The sequence below is a fragment of the Tursiops truncatus genome, chromosome 3 (assembly GCF_011762595.2).
Source record: "Tursiops truncatus isolate mTurTru1 chromosome 3, mTurTru1.mat.Y, whole genome shotgun sequence".
Taxonomy (NCBI): domain Eukaryota; kingdom Metazoa; phylum Chordata; class Mammalia; order Artiodactyla; family Delphinidae; genus Tursiops; species Tursiops truncatus.
In genome coordinates, this window is record NC_047036.1 from 127151944 (window position 1) to 127167545 (window position 15602).

General features: G+C 44.5%; 1 protein-coding gene across 2 annotated transcripts in view; it reads right to left on the reverse strand.

The window, feature by feature from the left end:
- The window catches only part of FAT2 (FAT atypical cadherin 2), an 86334-nt gene that overhangs the window by 39042 nt on the left and 31690 nt on the right, over positions 1–15602 (reverse strand). For both annotated transcript variants that reach the window (XM_019924765.3, XM_019924766.3), the window contains exons 5-10: positions 14595–14906; positions 13393–13603; positions 11146–11285; positions 10217–10498; positions 8937–9147; positions 1570–5628 (exon numbers count right to left, since the gene is read on the reverse strand). In XM_019924765.3, the coding sequence (XP_019780324.2) occupies positions 1570–5628; positions 8937–9147; positions 10217–10498; positions 11146–11285; positions 13393–13603; positions 14595–14906 (5215 nt within the window). The remainder of the gene's footprint in view (positions 1–1569; positions 5629–8936; positions 9148–10216; positions 10499–11145; positions 11286–13392; positions 13604–14594; positions 14907–15602) is intronic.

Below are 15602 nucleotides of genomic sequence, written 5' to 3' on the forward strand. Positions count from 1 at the left end.
TATGTGGCTGAAGGGCAGGTTTTTTATTTTTGTGTGTTGGAAGGCATCGGAGGAAGTTAAAGGGAAGCAGATTGCAATTCTAGAAAAGAACCTTCTAGTATCTAGTATCTGTTCAACAGTGGAGGGGTGGGAAATGATCAGTAAAAACTCTCTGCGGGGGCTTCCTTGGTGGTGCAGTGGTTAAGAATCCGCTTGCCAAGGCAGGGGACATGGGTTCAAGCCCTGGTCCAGGAAGATCCCACATGCTGTGGAGCAACTAAGCCCATGTGCCGTAACTACTGAGCCCACGTGCCACAACTACTGAAGCCCATGCACCGCAATGAATAGTAGCCCCCACTTGCCACAACTAGAGAAAGCCCACATGGAGCAACGAAGACCCAATGCAGCCAAAAATAAATTAAATAAATAAATAAATAAATACACTCTCTGAGGCTTTATTTTATGACTGAGGACACAGGCTAAGTGGAGGTTCACATGGATCGCTAGATTTGCTTCTGAGTTATCTTTCCTTGATACCAATCACTGAGAGGAGAGATGGATTTTTGAGATTCTAAGATGCCAGAGTCCTCAGATTAAACTATTCCAAGAGTTGATGATATATTGACATTTATTATTCTATTATTCAGAGATTTTAAGACTTTTGTGTTTTTAAGAGTCTGATATTACAAGATGACAAGATTCTATTTCACTAAGACTCCATATTTCAAACAGCTCTGATCCAGGATCTGTCTCCAGGAGTCTATGATTCTTGGTTGGAACTTTAGGCTCATTAACTCTCCACCAGACAGCTGTGATAGCAGAAAAAACCATGACTATGGGAGTGGAATGACATGGTACCGGGAAGATGGGGAAAGGGACACTGAGAAGTAAAGAAACTCTCTTTTAGCCACTGATCGGCACATTTAGCCACTGGGCAGAGATTGGGGAAATGTAGGTTTACAATAGGTATCCACTGGGGAAAGCAGTTTGTAGGGTATGGTTTTAACCCCAGCCCTGATGCAAGCTTGGAGTGTGACCTTGGTTGAGTTTCTTCCCCTATCTGGGCTTTGGTTCTCCCATGTATGAAATGAGGGGATTGGGCTGGAATCATATCCAAGAAAGTGTTTTTGCTCCAGCACTTAGGTCCTATGGTTGACTAGGCAGCGTTTTCTACTATCGACAACTTGCCCTAGGCAGAATACTACTCTACAAGGACAGTCACCTCACAGAGTTTTCATGGACCACACAACTGTTGATTCCCTCTCTGTCTCCCAGAAGCTAACCAAGAACAGTTGCAGAATCTCACTTCTAGTCTATCTACTCCATCTAAGGTAATAAGAAATCCTCTTTACAATGCACTTTGCAAAAAGCTCTCAAAGCTTTTGCAAGTTAGATCTTACAAGCATCCCTGTGAGTTGATTGAGAACAGGCATGCCAAGACTACAGATGGAGCAGTTGAGGTCTTGGGACGTTAAGTGATTTACCCAAGGTCACATTGCTAATGAGTGGCAGAGCCATGTCTTAGGGAACCTCTTATTGGACTTTTTTCAACGCACCCCAGTGACTCTGTTCCAAGATAGGTATACTTACCTGTGATATAGCAGGCGACCTGTCTGTTCTGCTCAGAGATATCAGCATCCAAAGTTTTAAGAGTGGCCACAGGTTCACCAGGTTCACTGTTCTCAACCACAGATCCTCTGTATTCTTCAGAAGCAAATCGGGGGGCATTGTCATTCTCATCTGTAATGGAGACTTCGACCAGGACCTGAGAAGATAGCTGGATGGTCTGGCCATGGTCATAGGCCACCACATAAAAGTGGTAGATCTGGCTGGTCTCACAGTCAAGTTCCTGGAGTGTGGTGATCCAGCCAGTTTCACTGTCAATGGCGAAGAGCTCATGGATATTGCTGCCAGGGTCCACTGGCAGCCTATAGCTCACCTGGCCATCATTCCCAGTGTCCTGATCATTGGCAGTCACTTGAATGACTGAGGTCCCCACTGGCATATTCTCAGTGAGAACAGCCTTATATGGATCAGCCTCAAATACAGGCCTGTTGTCATTGACATCCTTCACTTGGATGTTGACAGAGACCAAGGAACCCAAGTAAGTGTCATTATGGGGGCAATGTGCCATCAAATCAATCTGGTACCATTTGGTGGACTCATAATCCATGGCCTTCCTCACCTTTAGAACCCCTGTGTCTTGGTCCAAGGAAAAGATGCCATCCTTGTTGCTCTCTGGTGTGGTGCCCTGCACTAGACTATAGATGACGGGATCTTGGGCTGCCACTGCTTTAACAGAACCAATTTCAGACCCTTCTGGAAGGTCCTCCGATGCAGAAAAAGTATATAGAGGTTCAGAAAATTTGGGCAAGGATACTTCATTAGGAACCACCTGAAGTCGTAACAGCATGAGAGAGTTCCAGTGAGGAGGGCCCCCATCTTGGGCTTTGATTTTTAAGTCAAAGGCCCGATTTTCCAATCCCACCAGGCTCTCTTTCACCTTGACAACACCAGTGGTTGGGTTGACTTCAATGACCTCTTCTTCCAAGTCCTCCACTGAGTCCACTGAGTAGGTGACATCTGCATTCTGACCTTCGTCTGCATCATAGGCCAGGACCTGGATGACTGGGGAGTCTCTACTGATGTTGGATTGAATGGATACAGTGTACTCAGATGCTTTGAACCGTGGGGGGTTGTCATTTTCATCCGTGAGAATGATCTTCACAGTGCAGAAGGCCACTCGTCCTCCTCCATCCTGAGCCATGACCTTAATAGCAATGACTCTTTCTGTGGAATTTTCCCGATCCAATTTCTGCAGAGTGGTGATCTGGCCACTGGGGTTTATGGAGAACTTCTCACCTGCTAGTTTATTGATGATGGTGTAATCTACAGTGCCATAGGGACCACTATCTTTGTCTATGGCTAACAACTCAATCACCTTGGTTCCCACCTTTGCATTCTCAGCTAATTCTGCCTCATAAACATGCTGCTGGAACTCTGGGCTGTACTTGTTGGCATTTGTAGTATTGATATACACAGGCACAGTTGCTCGGAAGACCCCATCAGAAGCACCTACCCGCAGATTGTAAGAAGAATACAAGTGCTTTTTGCAAAGGTTGAACATAGAAATTATGCCCGATGAACTGTTAATGGAGAAGTGCCTGTCCTGGTTGCCAGAAAGAATCAGGTACTCCAGGCGGGAGGCATCCCTGCTGTCGGGGTCAAGAGCTTGGACTTTGAGAACCAGGTGTCCACAGGTTGCTAGCTCACTGACATTGGCTTCATACTGAGGTTGCCTGAACTCTGGGGGGTTGTCATTGATGTCAGACACATTGACAACCACAAGGGTTTCTCCAGTTAGTGGGGGGTCTCCTCTATCCATGGCCCTGACCTTCACATTAAAGTGTTGTTGGGCTTCATAATCCAGCTCTTGAACTGTGGACATCTCCCCCGTGCTCCCATTGATCTGGAAGAATTTGGAAACATCCGAGCCATCCTCTACAATCTGGTAAGACACATCACAGTTCTGCCCTGAATCCTGGTCAGAAGCCAACAGTTGGATCACAGGAGTCTGAGCAGGCAAACCTTCTGAGATTGAAGTGGTGTAGACCAATTGAGAGAAAGTGGGAGGATTATCATTGACGTCCTCCACCAGGACTTCTACCGTGGCTTCAGAAAATGACCCCAGAGCTGTGTCTGTGGCTCTGACTGTGAACACATGTTTGGTCTTAGACTCATAGTCCAAAGGGCCTGTCACTGTTAGGACACCAGTCTTAAAGTCAGTGGTGAACAGCATCAAGGGCTCTTCCTCCACAATGTTGTAGATGAGCCGGAGTCCCTCTGGACTCCGGGCCTGGGTGTGGAGAATTGGGGTGTAGAGTGTGATATTTTCAGGCACTCTGACTTTGTAGTAAGGACTCTGAAACAGTGGGTTGGATTTATTTCTCACAATGACAAGTACCTCTTCCTCAGTCTGGAGGGATGGGGTTCCTCCATCTCGAGCAATGACTTTGAGGTGATACTTATTTAGAGCTTGATAATCAAAGGGTTTCTTTAATGATATGTCCCCAAGATAGGGGTCGATTCGAAAATATCTGTAATCTTCTGCAAATGCATATGTGACAGCACCATTCACCCCCAAGTCCTGGTCAGTGGCAGATACCTGAAAGAGGACGTCCCCTGGCTCTGTGCCATCTTGGATGATTGTGTGGTAGGGCAGATGTTTAAATTCAGGGCTATTGTCATTGACATCCTCAACAGAGACTCGGACCAGAGCCTGAGCCACCCGCTGAGGTGTCCGACTGTCCCTCAATTCCACCGCCACTTCATGAGTGTCCTGCTGTTCTCTGTCAAATGCCACACCTCTTGTCTGCAACACGCCTACTGATTTGACCATATGAAACATATCTGTGCCGTTCAAGAGAAAGTAAGATAGGGTGTCATTCAAACAATTGCCCTGGGCACCAAGAATCACCAGTGCCTTTCTGTCCAGCAAATTCTCCTTCACTGTTGCCCTGTAGACATCCTGGTCAAACTGTAAGCTTGTGTTAAGGGCTTGTGTCAAAGAAATTTTTACTAGTGCAGTATCTTGATACAGGCCATCAGAAGCCTTGATGATGAGCTCCCGAGAGAGTCCCAGCAAAGCAGGATTCAACACAGATATGCAACCAGTAATGGGATGGATGGCAACAGCTTCATCAGCATTGCCAGTTTTGATGCTATAATTGACTTCGGAGTCATCGTCACTGGCCTGCACCATGAGGAGCTCCATACCCCGGTGGATGGGCTTCAGTACTTCTACTTCATATATCTGGTCTGAGAACCTGGGGGGACAGTCATTTATATTTCTGACATTGATTGTGACCTGGGCAGCCGTGGGTGCAAATAAGACAGGGCTTCCTTGGTCATGGACGTAGATGTTGAATTGGAAAGAGGGCATGCTCTCGTAATCCATCTCTGATACAGTGGTTAGGGTTCCCATGCTGGGATCGATTTTTAAAAACTTCAGAGCTTCTGGCTCCAAAATTTTATAGACCAACAAGGAATTAGCTTCTTCGTCACTGTCAGAGGCACGGATCACAAGGGGGTTGTTGTTTTCATCCACTATCATGCTGTTCAGTGCAGCTGCTTCACTAATTTGGCCCACAAAAGTCAACTTTGAGAACATGGGAGCATTGTCATTTTCGTCAATGATATAAACAAGAACCATGACATCAGTAAATGCACCCGCCATATTGCTGCCTCGGATTTTCAGCCGGTAAGATGAAATTTTCTCATGGTCCAAGTTCTTCTGGGTAGAAATGAGTCCAGAATATGAGTTCATGGAAAATACACCATTCTTGTTTCCCTCTCTTAACTCATAGGTAACTTCTGAGGAGCTTGTAGCTGAGATAAGGAGGATTGGGGAACCAACAGGGATTGATTCAGGGATCTCTACAAAGTACTCGGAGTTTGAAAAGATGGGGGCACTGCTCTCTGAGGGGTAGACATGAATGATCACTGTAGCCAGGTCATGCCATTGTGGGGAGCCTTGATCTTCTGCCTTCACTGTCAGAGTATACTGGGCATGATTTGCCTGATCAAGTGTCTGTGCCAGAGTTATGATGCCTAGTAGGGCATTGATGTTGAAGAAACCTTCGCTGTTCCCTGAAACAAAAGACAAGATAAATTGAAGTTTGCCACACCCTCAAGAGGTACCAACTAGGCTTTCTAGATCAGTAAAAGGTAATCACACAAAAGTTGGACAGGGCAAAATCCACATCCTGCACCACCCTGGATTTAATTATGATATAATGTGTAGGGTAGATATATACTTTACGAAATTCCTTATGCGGTGCTCATATTAGGTGCTCCATAAATGGAAGCTTCAATGATCACTAAGTGTTTGGGCTGCAACTTAAGCTATAAACTAAAGCAGTAGTAGGTTTTTGGAACAAAGAAAGGAGACATACTTTGTAGGAAAAGCACACTCCACTCTGTATTTCAGTGTTGACTTTTACAGGACAAACTTCAGTTACGTTATTTAGAATTTTAACCCATTCTTTACGTAACTTGTAATAGCTTTGATTATATACTTGATAGATGAAAATTGTAAATATGGAGTCATAAATTGTCAAAACTGATACGGACTGGAAAAACCACCTCGTCTAGTCCTCGTATAGTCTATTGTGGGAAAGTCCATTGTCAGGCTTGGGAGTGAGTGGCAACGGGTTGAGTGGGGAGGGACTGGATAGCACACACAGATCTTGAGGCTCCTGATCAAATGCCCTTTCCACCACACCTGGATTTCCTAAACTTCAGGCATTCTCACACCGCCTTTACAATTTTTTTTAATATTCAGCCACTACCTATACAATAGTATAGTATATGATTTATGTCATTATTTAATGGATATTTTCCTTCAAACTGGTTTATTTTTTTAATTTAAAATATTTTTAACAGGCAGCTTTATATTGGTACTTTAAAAAGAAAACCATTATTGCTTGTCATAAATCAGAAGTTACCGCAAACACCAGTCAATGGAAAATATTTTCTTAAAATCTGGATAAAATCTATTGCTTGCTAAAAGGGTCTGGGCCTGAGAACTACAGGCTTTCTTTGGCGAAGACTAGCAAGTATTAGAGAACTGAAGAGATTCTAGTACCCAAAGGAGTCTTCCTTGACTTATGAGGAAGCCCAAATGAGAATCAAAAATGAAGTAATTTCTCCATGTCTGATTACCTATCATTTTTGTAATCCTTTTAAAATTTAATGTTTATTTAGATAAATACATAATACCATTTCAAATTTAAGTTTTGAGGAAAGTTGTGATTATGTGACGTTACATAGTTCACAAAAGATAATGTTGAAAACTAATCATATTTTCCTAAAAAAAAATTCTCAAAGTTATCACAGTGTTTAGAGTCTCACTTTACTTGGACTGCAACTATCCTTTTTTTCCTTTCCTTTTTTAATACTGTGGTAAGAACAGGTATCATGAGATTTTACCCTCTTGAATTTTTAGAGGTTATAGTACAGTATTGTTAACTATAAGCACAGTGTCATACAGAGATCTCTAGAACGTATTCAGCTTGCATAACTGGTACTTCTTTCCAGTTTTATTGAGATATAATTGACATATAACATTGCATTAAAGGTGTACAACATAATTTGATATATGTATAAGTATATATTGTGAAATGACTACCACAATAAATTTAGTTAACATTCGTCACTTGACATAGTTACAAATACATTTTTTTCTTGTGATGAGACCATTACCTATTTAATACCATGACGTATACCTGAGTAATTTTGCTCGGGGGTACAGGTCCTTCACTCAGAGGAGTACCGCTTATTAGTATTCTTATTTCATTTATCATATTTTATGATATTTTATTATTCCAGTGGCAAAGTAAATAGCCAGGCTTTACCACAAAACCTTCCATCTGATTCTGCCACTCATGGAAGCCCTTTTCCAGCTGACTAGTGAGGTGATTTCCCAATTTGCCTTTGTGATACAAATCCTAAGTTCGGTCAAAGAACATGGTTTTAATGAGTAAACAGCAATTTAAAAGTAGTTCCATTAAAAGTAGCCAAGTAAACTATTTAACATAATCATAACATTTTATTTTACTGCTGAGAGAAAAAATTAGGGAACAAAATCGTATATTCGTTTTGATCTTACCACTGCAGAATGATGCATAGAAAAAAATAACAGGGAAATACATGAAATTATTTTCTCTAGGTCATGAGAACCATGGCTGAATGTTATTTTCTTCTTCATACATTCCTGGTTTTTCCAGGTTTTAAAGAATCAGAATGCGTTATTTCTATAATCAGAAGAATATTTTAAAACTAACCCTATCTGTAAAATAAAATTAATACCAATATCAATGGGGTTGTCAGTGAGATAAAAGATGTGATTATACTTCATAAGTCACAAAAAGTAAGCAATTAATGGGTTATAATTTGTATTATTATTCCTCAGGGATGAATAGATTTCTGCCGTATGACAAGGTGTAACAACTTCCGTTTCTTCAAAAAAAGAAAATGTAAAAAGTTCTGAATCCTTAAAGTATGTAAGATACTGACAAGCAATAAATGAACATTATTATGCCCCTTTAGGGCAGAGAGCAAGTCACTCTCATCTTTGATTGTCTGCAGCAGCTAGCTCTATGAAGTATTAATGAATATTAAAGATAACAATAATTATTAAATATCAATTATGAATTATCAGATATTACATAACTGAGAGCAAAATTTAAAGGAACACAGAGAGTTACAATTGTGTGTATTTTTCACTGGCATTCTCTGTTATCGACCTTAATCTAACCGTGATTAATTAGTTGGGTACTGGATATTATCATTTTTAGTTGGGTAGTGGATATTATCATTTTTGTCCTATTAACTACTTATAATTAACACTTATCAATGATAGTAATAACCCCTGGCACTTGTATAATATTTTACAATTTACAGCATGTGTTAACATACATTTTCTCTTTTAATCTTTACAACAAGTTTCTGGCGCAGGTAATATTCCTATTTTTAAGATAAAAAACAATATAATAGATATGAAATCATGATGTGGCCTTAGAAGAAAATACTCCTAAAACTATGCTGTATATCTTATCAAGTATTTATAGGTCCCTTTTATTGTACATACACAAAGATATTATCTTTTAAAATGTTGCATGGACTTCATAAGCATCCTTTACATGTGTGGTTGTTGGTGAATATATATGTATTCTCTATGTAAATTCTCCCATAACTTGAGTAATCCTTTGTTACTGTTCTTTCCACCTTTGAAAGTGCATTAACTTAGGTCACTATAGTCCCAGGGAGTGCTTTAGAATGATAATTTGCCAAAGCTTAGCGAGCTTGGCACTTGAATAACTTGCAAGTCCATGCCTCTGGTGCTTTCCCTTACTGCCAAAGTCCCTCCCTTCATGTCCCGAACTCAGGCCTCTCACCTTTGAGGAGGGAGTAGTGGACCTCAGCATTGGCTCCCCGGTCACCATCCATGGCTCGGATCTGGAGCAGCTCTGTTCCGGGGGCTGTGGTGTCAGAAACACTCATCTCATAGTGGAGCTGGGTGAAGCGAGGAGGGTGGAGGTTTCCATCCTCCACGTGAATGGACACCCACACAAAGTTCCTCTTGATGGGCATCTCCTGGTCGCGAACCTGTGGGTCCAAGGGTGCAATGGGATGAGCAGCAAGTGGAATGGGAGGAGGGATGGTTAGATTAAGGTCGATGACAGAGAATGCCAGTGAAAAAGGCACACAATTGTAACTCTCTGTATTCCTTTAAATTTTGCTCTCAGTTACGTTCTTTTTTCTTCTTAAATAAATTTATCAATTTGTGATTATTAGGCTTAGCTATTTTCAGGGATAATTTCATTTCAGGAGAAAGGCAGAAATAAGCAGAGAAGCAGTATTTTCCAAATTGGTTCTCAGAGAATATTAGTTCTTCAAGATGTCAACACGTTATTCAGGAAAAAAAAAAATTCTATGGTCAAATAAATGTAGGGAGCACTGAACTAAAATGAAGTTGAAGTTTTCTTTGCTGCAGGACTTCTCAGAGCCTTTAATATATATACAAGTGCCCAGAGGATGATAAACTAACACATAAGAACCTTGAGTCTGGAAGGCTTGGCTCTGATTTGGGTTCCATCATAAAGAACTGTATGATGGTGAGCAAGTCTCTCTTCCTCTATGGGCCTCAGGTGTAAGATAAGAGAAATGGGTGGGACCAGGGCTGGGACTAGAGTGAGGCAAATGAGGCATGTAGGGCATAAATTTAAGGAAGCTCTCACTCTCAGGGTCATAAAACTGCAGGCATGTGACCCTAAGAGTCAAGTCTTCCTTCATTTGTGCCCTATATACTTGCTTGCTCTGGGTGGGATGGTCTCTGGGTCCCTCCCAGCTCTGACGCTATGGGAGTTTGTGTGATCATGCAGTCATGGAGCAAGGAGAGAATTCTTGGGGGATATTTGGAGTGAGCCCAGAAAAAACCAAGTTTGCGGGGGGTTCTTTGGCAGTTGTCCCATCTCTTTCCTCACTCCCAGGCATCTGTTATGGAAGGTGCCTCCGGCAGGCTGTGAACTGTCACAACTCATCTCATCGATTATCATTATGAGCGTTAGTACAGCTGGCTCAGCAGGAGAAAGGGAACCTTCAGCACGCCTCCAAGCATGTCCACCCCACACATCGCGTGCAAGCACACCCTTACCCAGTTCTTCAGTTAACTCACCATAACTGTCAGTGTGTGCTGGGAAGGCCCCGAGCCCAGGTCCAGTTTCCCCACAGTTACCAGGACACCACTACTTGGGTCCAGCTGGAAGAGGCTGGCACTTCCCGGGTCTTGGCTGCCGTGTATGGTGTAGATGAGGCCCTTGCCCTTGTCTTGATCAGTAGCCTGGACTCGGAGGAGCTCAACCCCAGGCAGTGTGTCCTGGGGAACTCTGACCTCATAATGAGGCTTCAAAAACTGGGGCCGATGGTGGTTAACATTGGCAATCATGAAGATGTAGACCTAGGGAGGAGAAGGAAAGAGAAGATAGACTGTAAGCTCCAGGGGGTCAGGAACCTTGTCTGTCTGGTTCTCCACCATAACAACTGGGCCTGGCACACAGCAGTCACTCGATAAATATTTGTTGAATGAATGATAGGATTTCAAAATCACAGGGCTTTCAGATGGTATGCAGTTTCGTGGTTTTCAAGAACAAAATTCTTCTTAAAGGGCCTTTTCTTCAGATGCAATTTTTTGGGTGCAATTGCAGTATATGAAACAAATAAAACTGGCTGAAAGCAGAGTAGAAATCCAGAGCCCCACTTACCATCATTCCTTATGTCTATGGTAGCCCCTGTGGCACTCTACCTTTAATTAAAACCTGCTCATTTAGACAAAACCCCTCATTATATAGAGATCCATAGTGGGAACAAGAATTCTCCCAAGATCACAGACATAGAGAGTGATCAGACAAGACTAGAGCACAGAACCTTGATTCCAAATTCAGTGTTCCTTGAGGTACACCACATGCACAGAGAGCCTTCAGTATCCTCATCCCAACCAAAGAGGCCCCAGTGTGCAATGGTGGCATAGTGGTGAGCACAGCTGCCTTCCAACCAAGGAGGCCTCCCATCTCCTCTCAACTCAGGGTTCCCAGTGAGGCCTCTCACCTGGGTGTCAATGGTGTGGGACCCATCGGTCACCTCCACGGTCAAGTTGTAGCTTGACCTCCTCCTTGTATCGAGAGGCTTGGCGATGACAATGCTGCCTGTGGTCTTCTCAATGTCAAAGTCCATGTCCTTGTCCCCACCTGGACGGGTGGTAAGAGGAAAGCACACGCGACCTCAGTGATGTAGGCAGTGGTAGCACAAGTACTATGGGATGTGGCTGGCAGATCTAGAGGAGGTGGTAGTTTATCCTCTCAACTTATTGTCAAATTATTTTGAAGATCCAAGTGATGATTCAGGAAAAGGTACACTTATAAAGACTGAAGAGTCCCAGAGGAAGACCAAAATTTGCGCTAGAATGTATTCTGCTACTAGTATTGAAACATGCAGGAGTAATGGAGCTGTACATCATGGCTTACAGGTAGTTTGCATAGTCTAAAGCAGCTTAGACACAGGAAAAAATGGAAGTAACTCTGTTCAACAAGAGGGAATTGTTTTAATACACTGAGAATCCAAAATATAGAATTAGCATGCAGCTATTTAAATGTCTGCTCGTAGAAATTTGTTTAGTGGCATGGAAATATGTTCATGATATATTTTAAAAGGTTATATGACAGGGCTTCCCTGGTGGTGCAGTGGTTGAGAGTCCGCCTGCCGATGCAGGGGACGTGGGTTCGTGCCCCGGTCCGGGAAGATCCCACATGCCGCGGAGCGGCTGGGCCCGTGAGCCATGGCCGCTGAGCCTGCGCGTCCGGAGCCTGTGCTCCGCAACGGGAGAGGCCACGACAATTGAGAGGCCCGTGTACCGCAAAAAAAAAAAAAAAAAAAAAAAAAAAGGTTATATGATAATATTTTCATGTAACCCTAAGTGTATGGGTGTATAAAGGAAAAGACTAGAGGGAAACATAAAAATGATAACAGGGGATTATCTTCAGGTTAGTGGGAGTTTAGGTGATTTTTATTCTCTTCTCTGTACTCACTTGTGTTTTCTAAATGTTCTATAAGAAAAAAAGTCAAATACTTAAAAAGAGCAGTGAATCAGAACTGGAAGTAAATCTAGGAGGTCAAAAAGCTTGAGACAGGCTGGTATCCAACCTCTGAAGCAGGCTGGAAATCTCTGTAATAGGACTTCATGGTTCAGGGGGTACTGAAGCTCTTAGATTAGAGATTCTTGACCTGGAATCCCTGGCTGGGTTTCAGCGAATCTATAAAACCCCTAAATTTGCATGCAGGGGTGTGTGTGTGTGTGTGTGTGTGTGTGTGTGTGTGTGTGTTCTGGGAAGAGGACCTAAACATTCATCAGGTTCGTGTGTGTGTGTGTGTGTGTGTGTGTGTGTGTGTGTGTGTGTGTTCTGGGAAGAGGACCTAAACATTCATCAGGTTCGTGTGTGTGTGTGTGTGTGTGTGTGTGTGTGTGTGTGTGTGTGTGTGTTCTGGGAAGAGGACCTAAACATTCATCAGGTTCCCAAAGGAATCTATGAACCACACCCCACCCCAAGATGTTTTAACAAAATCTTGATTTAGAAACAGAAAGGAATTTCAGAGGAGGCCATGAGAGCTTGGACCCAAGTGTCTCCTACTACAAGAATAGACCCTTGGGCTTCCCTGGTGGCGCAGTGGTTGAGAGTCTGCGTGCAGATGTAGGGGATACGGGTTTGTGCCCCGGTCCGGGAGGGTCCCGTGTGCCGCGGAGCGGCTGGGCCCGTGGGCCGTGGCCGCTGGGCCTGCGCGTCCGGAGCCTGTGCTCCACGACGGGAGAGGCCCGCGTACCGCAAAAAAAAAAAGAATAGACCCTTTCCCTGATCTTGAGGCTGGAACCTGGGACCAGAACGTTAAGCAGGGCCCCAGGGTACAGCTGGCCTCGGGCTCATGGTCAATGAAGTCAGCTCTACACTGATGTTCACATTGAGGCAGAAGAGGAAACATAAAACTTGTGCTTTCTCCTCTGGGCCTCTCTGGACCACTGTCTTAGGTCTCCCAGGAACTTGGGATAACTGAGGCCCTGTCTGGCTCTGGCTGGGGTTACCAGTGAGACCGTGGAGGTTGCACCTGAGATCACAGCTTGTGCGAAGGAAAGCTTGGCAGAAGCAGGGGTCTGACTACCCACTGCCCCAAAGGACCAGGGAAGAGGCAATCACCACTCATGGCCAAAACAGCCGCTGCCACGGAGTGTGACCTTGAGAGGGGTCAGAAGGACTGTGTCCTAGGGACTAGGGCTGGTCTGCAAGGATGGGACCCTTGGGCCCTCACCTGAGATGCTGAACCAGAAGAGACCAGGTCGGCCCTCGACACTGATGACTCCCACCATGTGGTTCACGGGGTCTGTCTCCATGACTGTAAAGCTGTAGTGGGATTCATCAAAGGCCAGTGGGATGGAGGAGGGCCGGGGCTGGGGGACCCACTCAATGTGTAGCCGGACACTGGCCGAGAGCGGTGGCTGCCCACTGTCTGTTGCCTTGACCTGAAAAGAGGCCAGAAGGTGAGGCTTTGACTGTAGGGTTGGGGTTAAGAAACAAGAAGACCCTGGTGGCCAGGCCAGGAGACAGAGCGCCCTGTGACTGACTGAGCTGGCCTTTCGTCCACTGGTTCATCCATTCAACACACAGCTGAGAGCTTACGTAAACAGGCACCAAGCCAGTCGCAGCAGGCACAGTGGTGAACAGAACATAGAACTGTGCTCCAGAAACTCATAGGTAGTAAAAAGTGAATCAAAGCCACTATTATCTGAAGGCTTTGTGTGCTACTTCCTGAACCGGACTTTCCATGCATGGACCCTTTACCCTTCCCAACAGCCATCAACATAATAAACTAGAATTTGCTGAGCACTCCCTATTATCAGGCCCTGCTCTGAAAGCATTGTGTGCAATATCTAATTTAATCCTATTGACAGCCCTCAGAGAGGTACTGTTATCACCTCCCTTTTGCAGGAGGAAACCGGGGCTCAGCATAGTGAATTCACCCGCCTGGGATGTCTGCCTGGCCAGCAGTGAGGATGGGGTTGGATTCAGGCTACTGACATGAGAGCCCACGCCCTAGCCACTTGCTATATTGGCTTTCTACAAGGAAAATGTTCTTATGCCCGTCTTACAGATGATGAAACAAAGGCTCACGAGGGTTAAGTGACTTGTCCAAGGCCACACAGTTGTAAAATGACAGTGCTAGGATTGGAATCCAGGCTTATCTTGATTTCAAAGCCCTGCTCTTCTCACCAAAATCTTTATATGTAAATAGGGTGGATTTTCCAGCCAAGGACCTTATTGCCCTCAAAGAGAAAGGCCCAGAATTCTGATCTTTTGGCTGAAGTCAGGATTCCCAGTTTCTTTGGGAGAAAGCCACGGAGGGGGGTATTACCTCCATCAAGCCTGAAGGCTGTCTCCCTCCTCCTGTATCCTCAAAGAAAATCCCTGACCAGGTATGCCACTCCCCCTCCACGGCCTCCATCTGTCCCTCACCGTTAGGATGTTGTACTCTCCAGCTGGGAAGATGCTGCTGGACGACACCACGCCTGTGACCGGGTCGATGCTGAAGCCCCCCTCGTCACTCTCCTCGATACTGTAGGTGACCCTGCCATTGAGACCCACATCCGGGTCTGAAGCCACCAGCCTGTACACAGCCCCAGGGGTCAGTGGGCTGAGCCTCTCTGGAAGGCGGACATTGAAGAGCTTGTGGGAGAAGACGGGGGGGTTGTCATTGACGTCCAAGATGCGTACCACCACCCTAGAGGTGGACCTTAGGGAGGGCTCCCCGTTGTCCAGCACAGTCACCTGGGGACAGAATCCAGTGTGAGTTGACAAACGCAAGGCAGTGAATATGTATCGCCACCCACCACAGTTCTGCCACTACCCCTGCTTTCAAAAGCCCGGAAATACCAGTCCATCTGTTGTTTGGTATACGCTCGTGATTTTTATTATCATAACCTTACCTTCTTGGAACCCAGCTCTTTGGTAACCTCGCCCACAGGAAAGCGAGCAACAACAGAGAAAGAAACCAGAAAGAACTGGGAGAAGAGTCACAGAGGCTCTAGACAAAAGCTAGAACTCTTTACTCAGGAGGCCAATGGCCATTTCTCGGAGACCATTTACTTTTTATTGGCTCGTAATTCTGGTAAGCTTTGTTCTCGCTTTCCTTAAGCTACTGGAGGTTAGAAAAAAGTAATTGAGGAGATGTTAATGGAGGCATGGGCGGTACCTTTGGAGTCAGACATGCCGCCCAATGCATGAAATGATATCAAGAGGCAAAGTAAAGGCACCAAAACAATTTCAGAATCGGGCTGTTTCAGGTAGGGGCAAATCATCCCATGCATCAGTATGAGAAGGGACATTTCCACTTTAAATGATTCCGAGTTCTTAATATATTTTGCTGTTTAAAGATAAATGCCTCTGCTGAACTGTGGAGAATGCCTCAGTCCCTAGAGGGCCGTTTGGCTCCTGTTACTAGTAATGCCTGTATCATACAAAGGG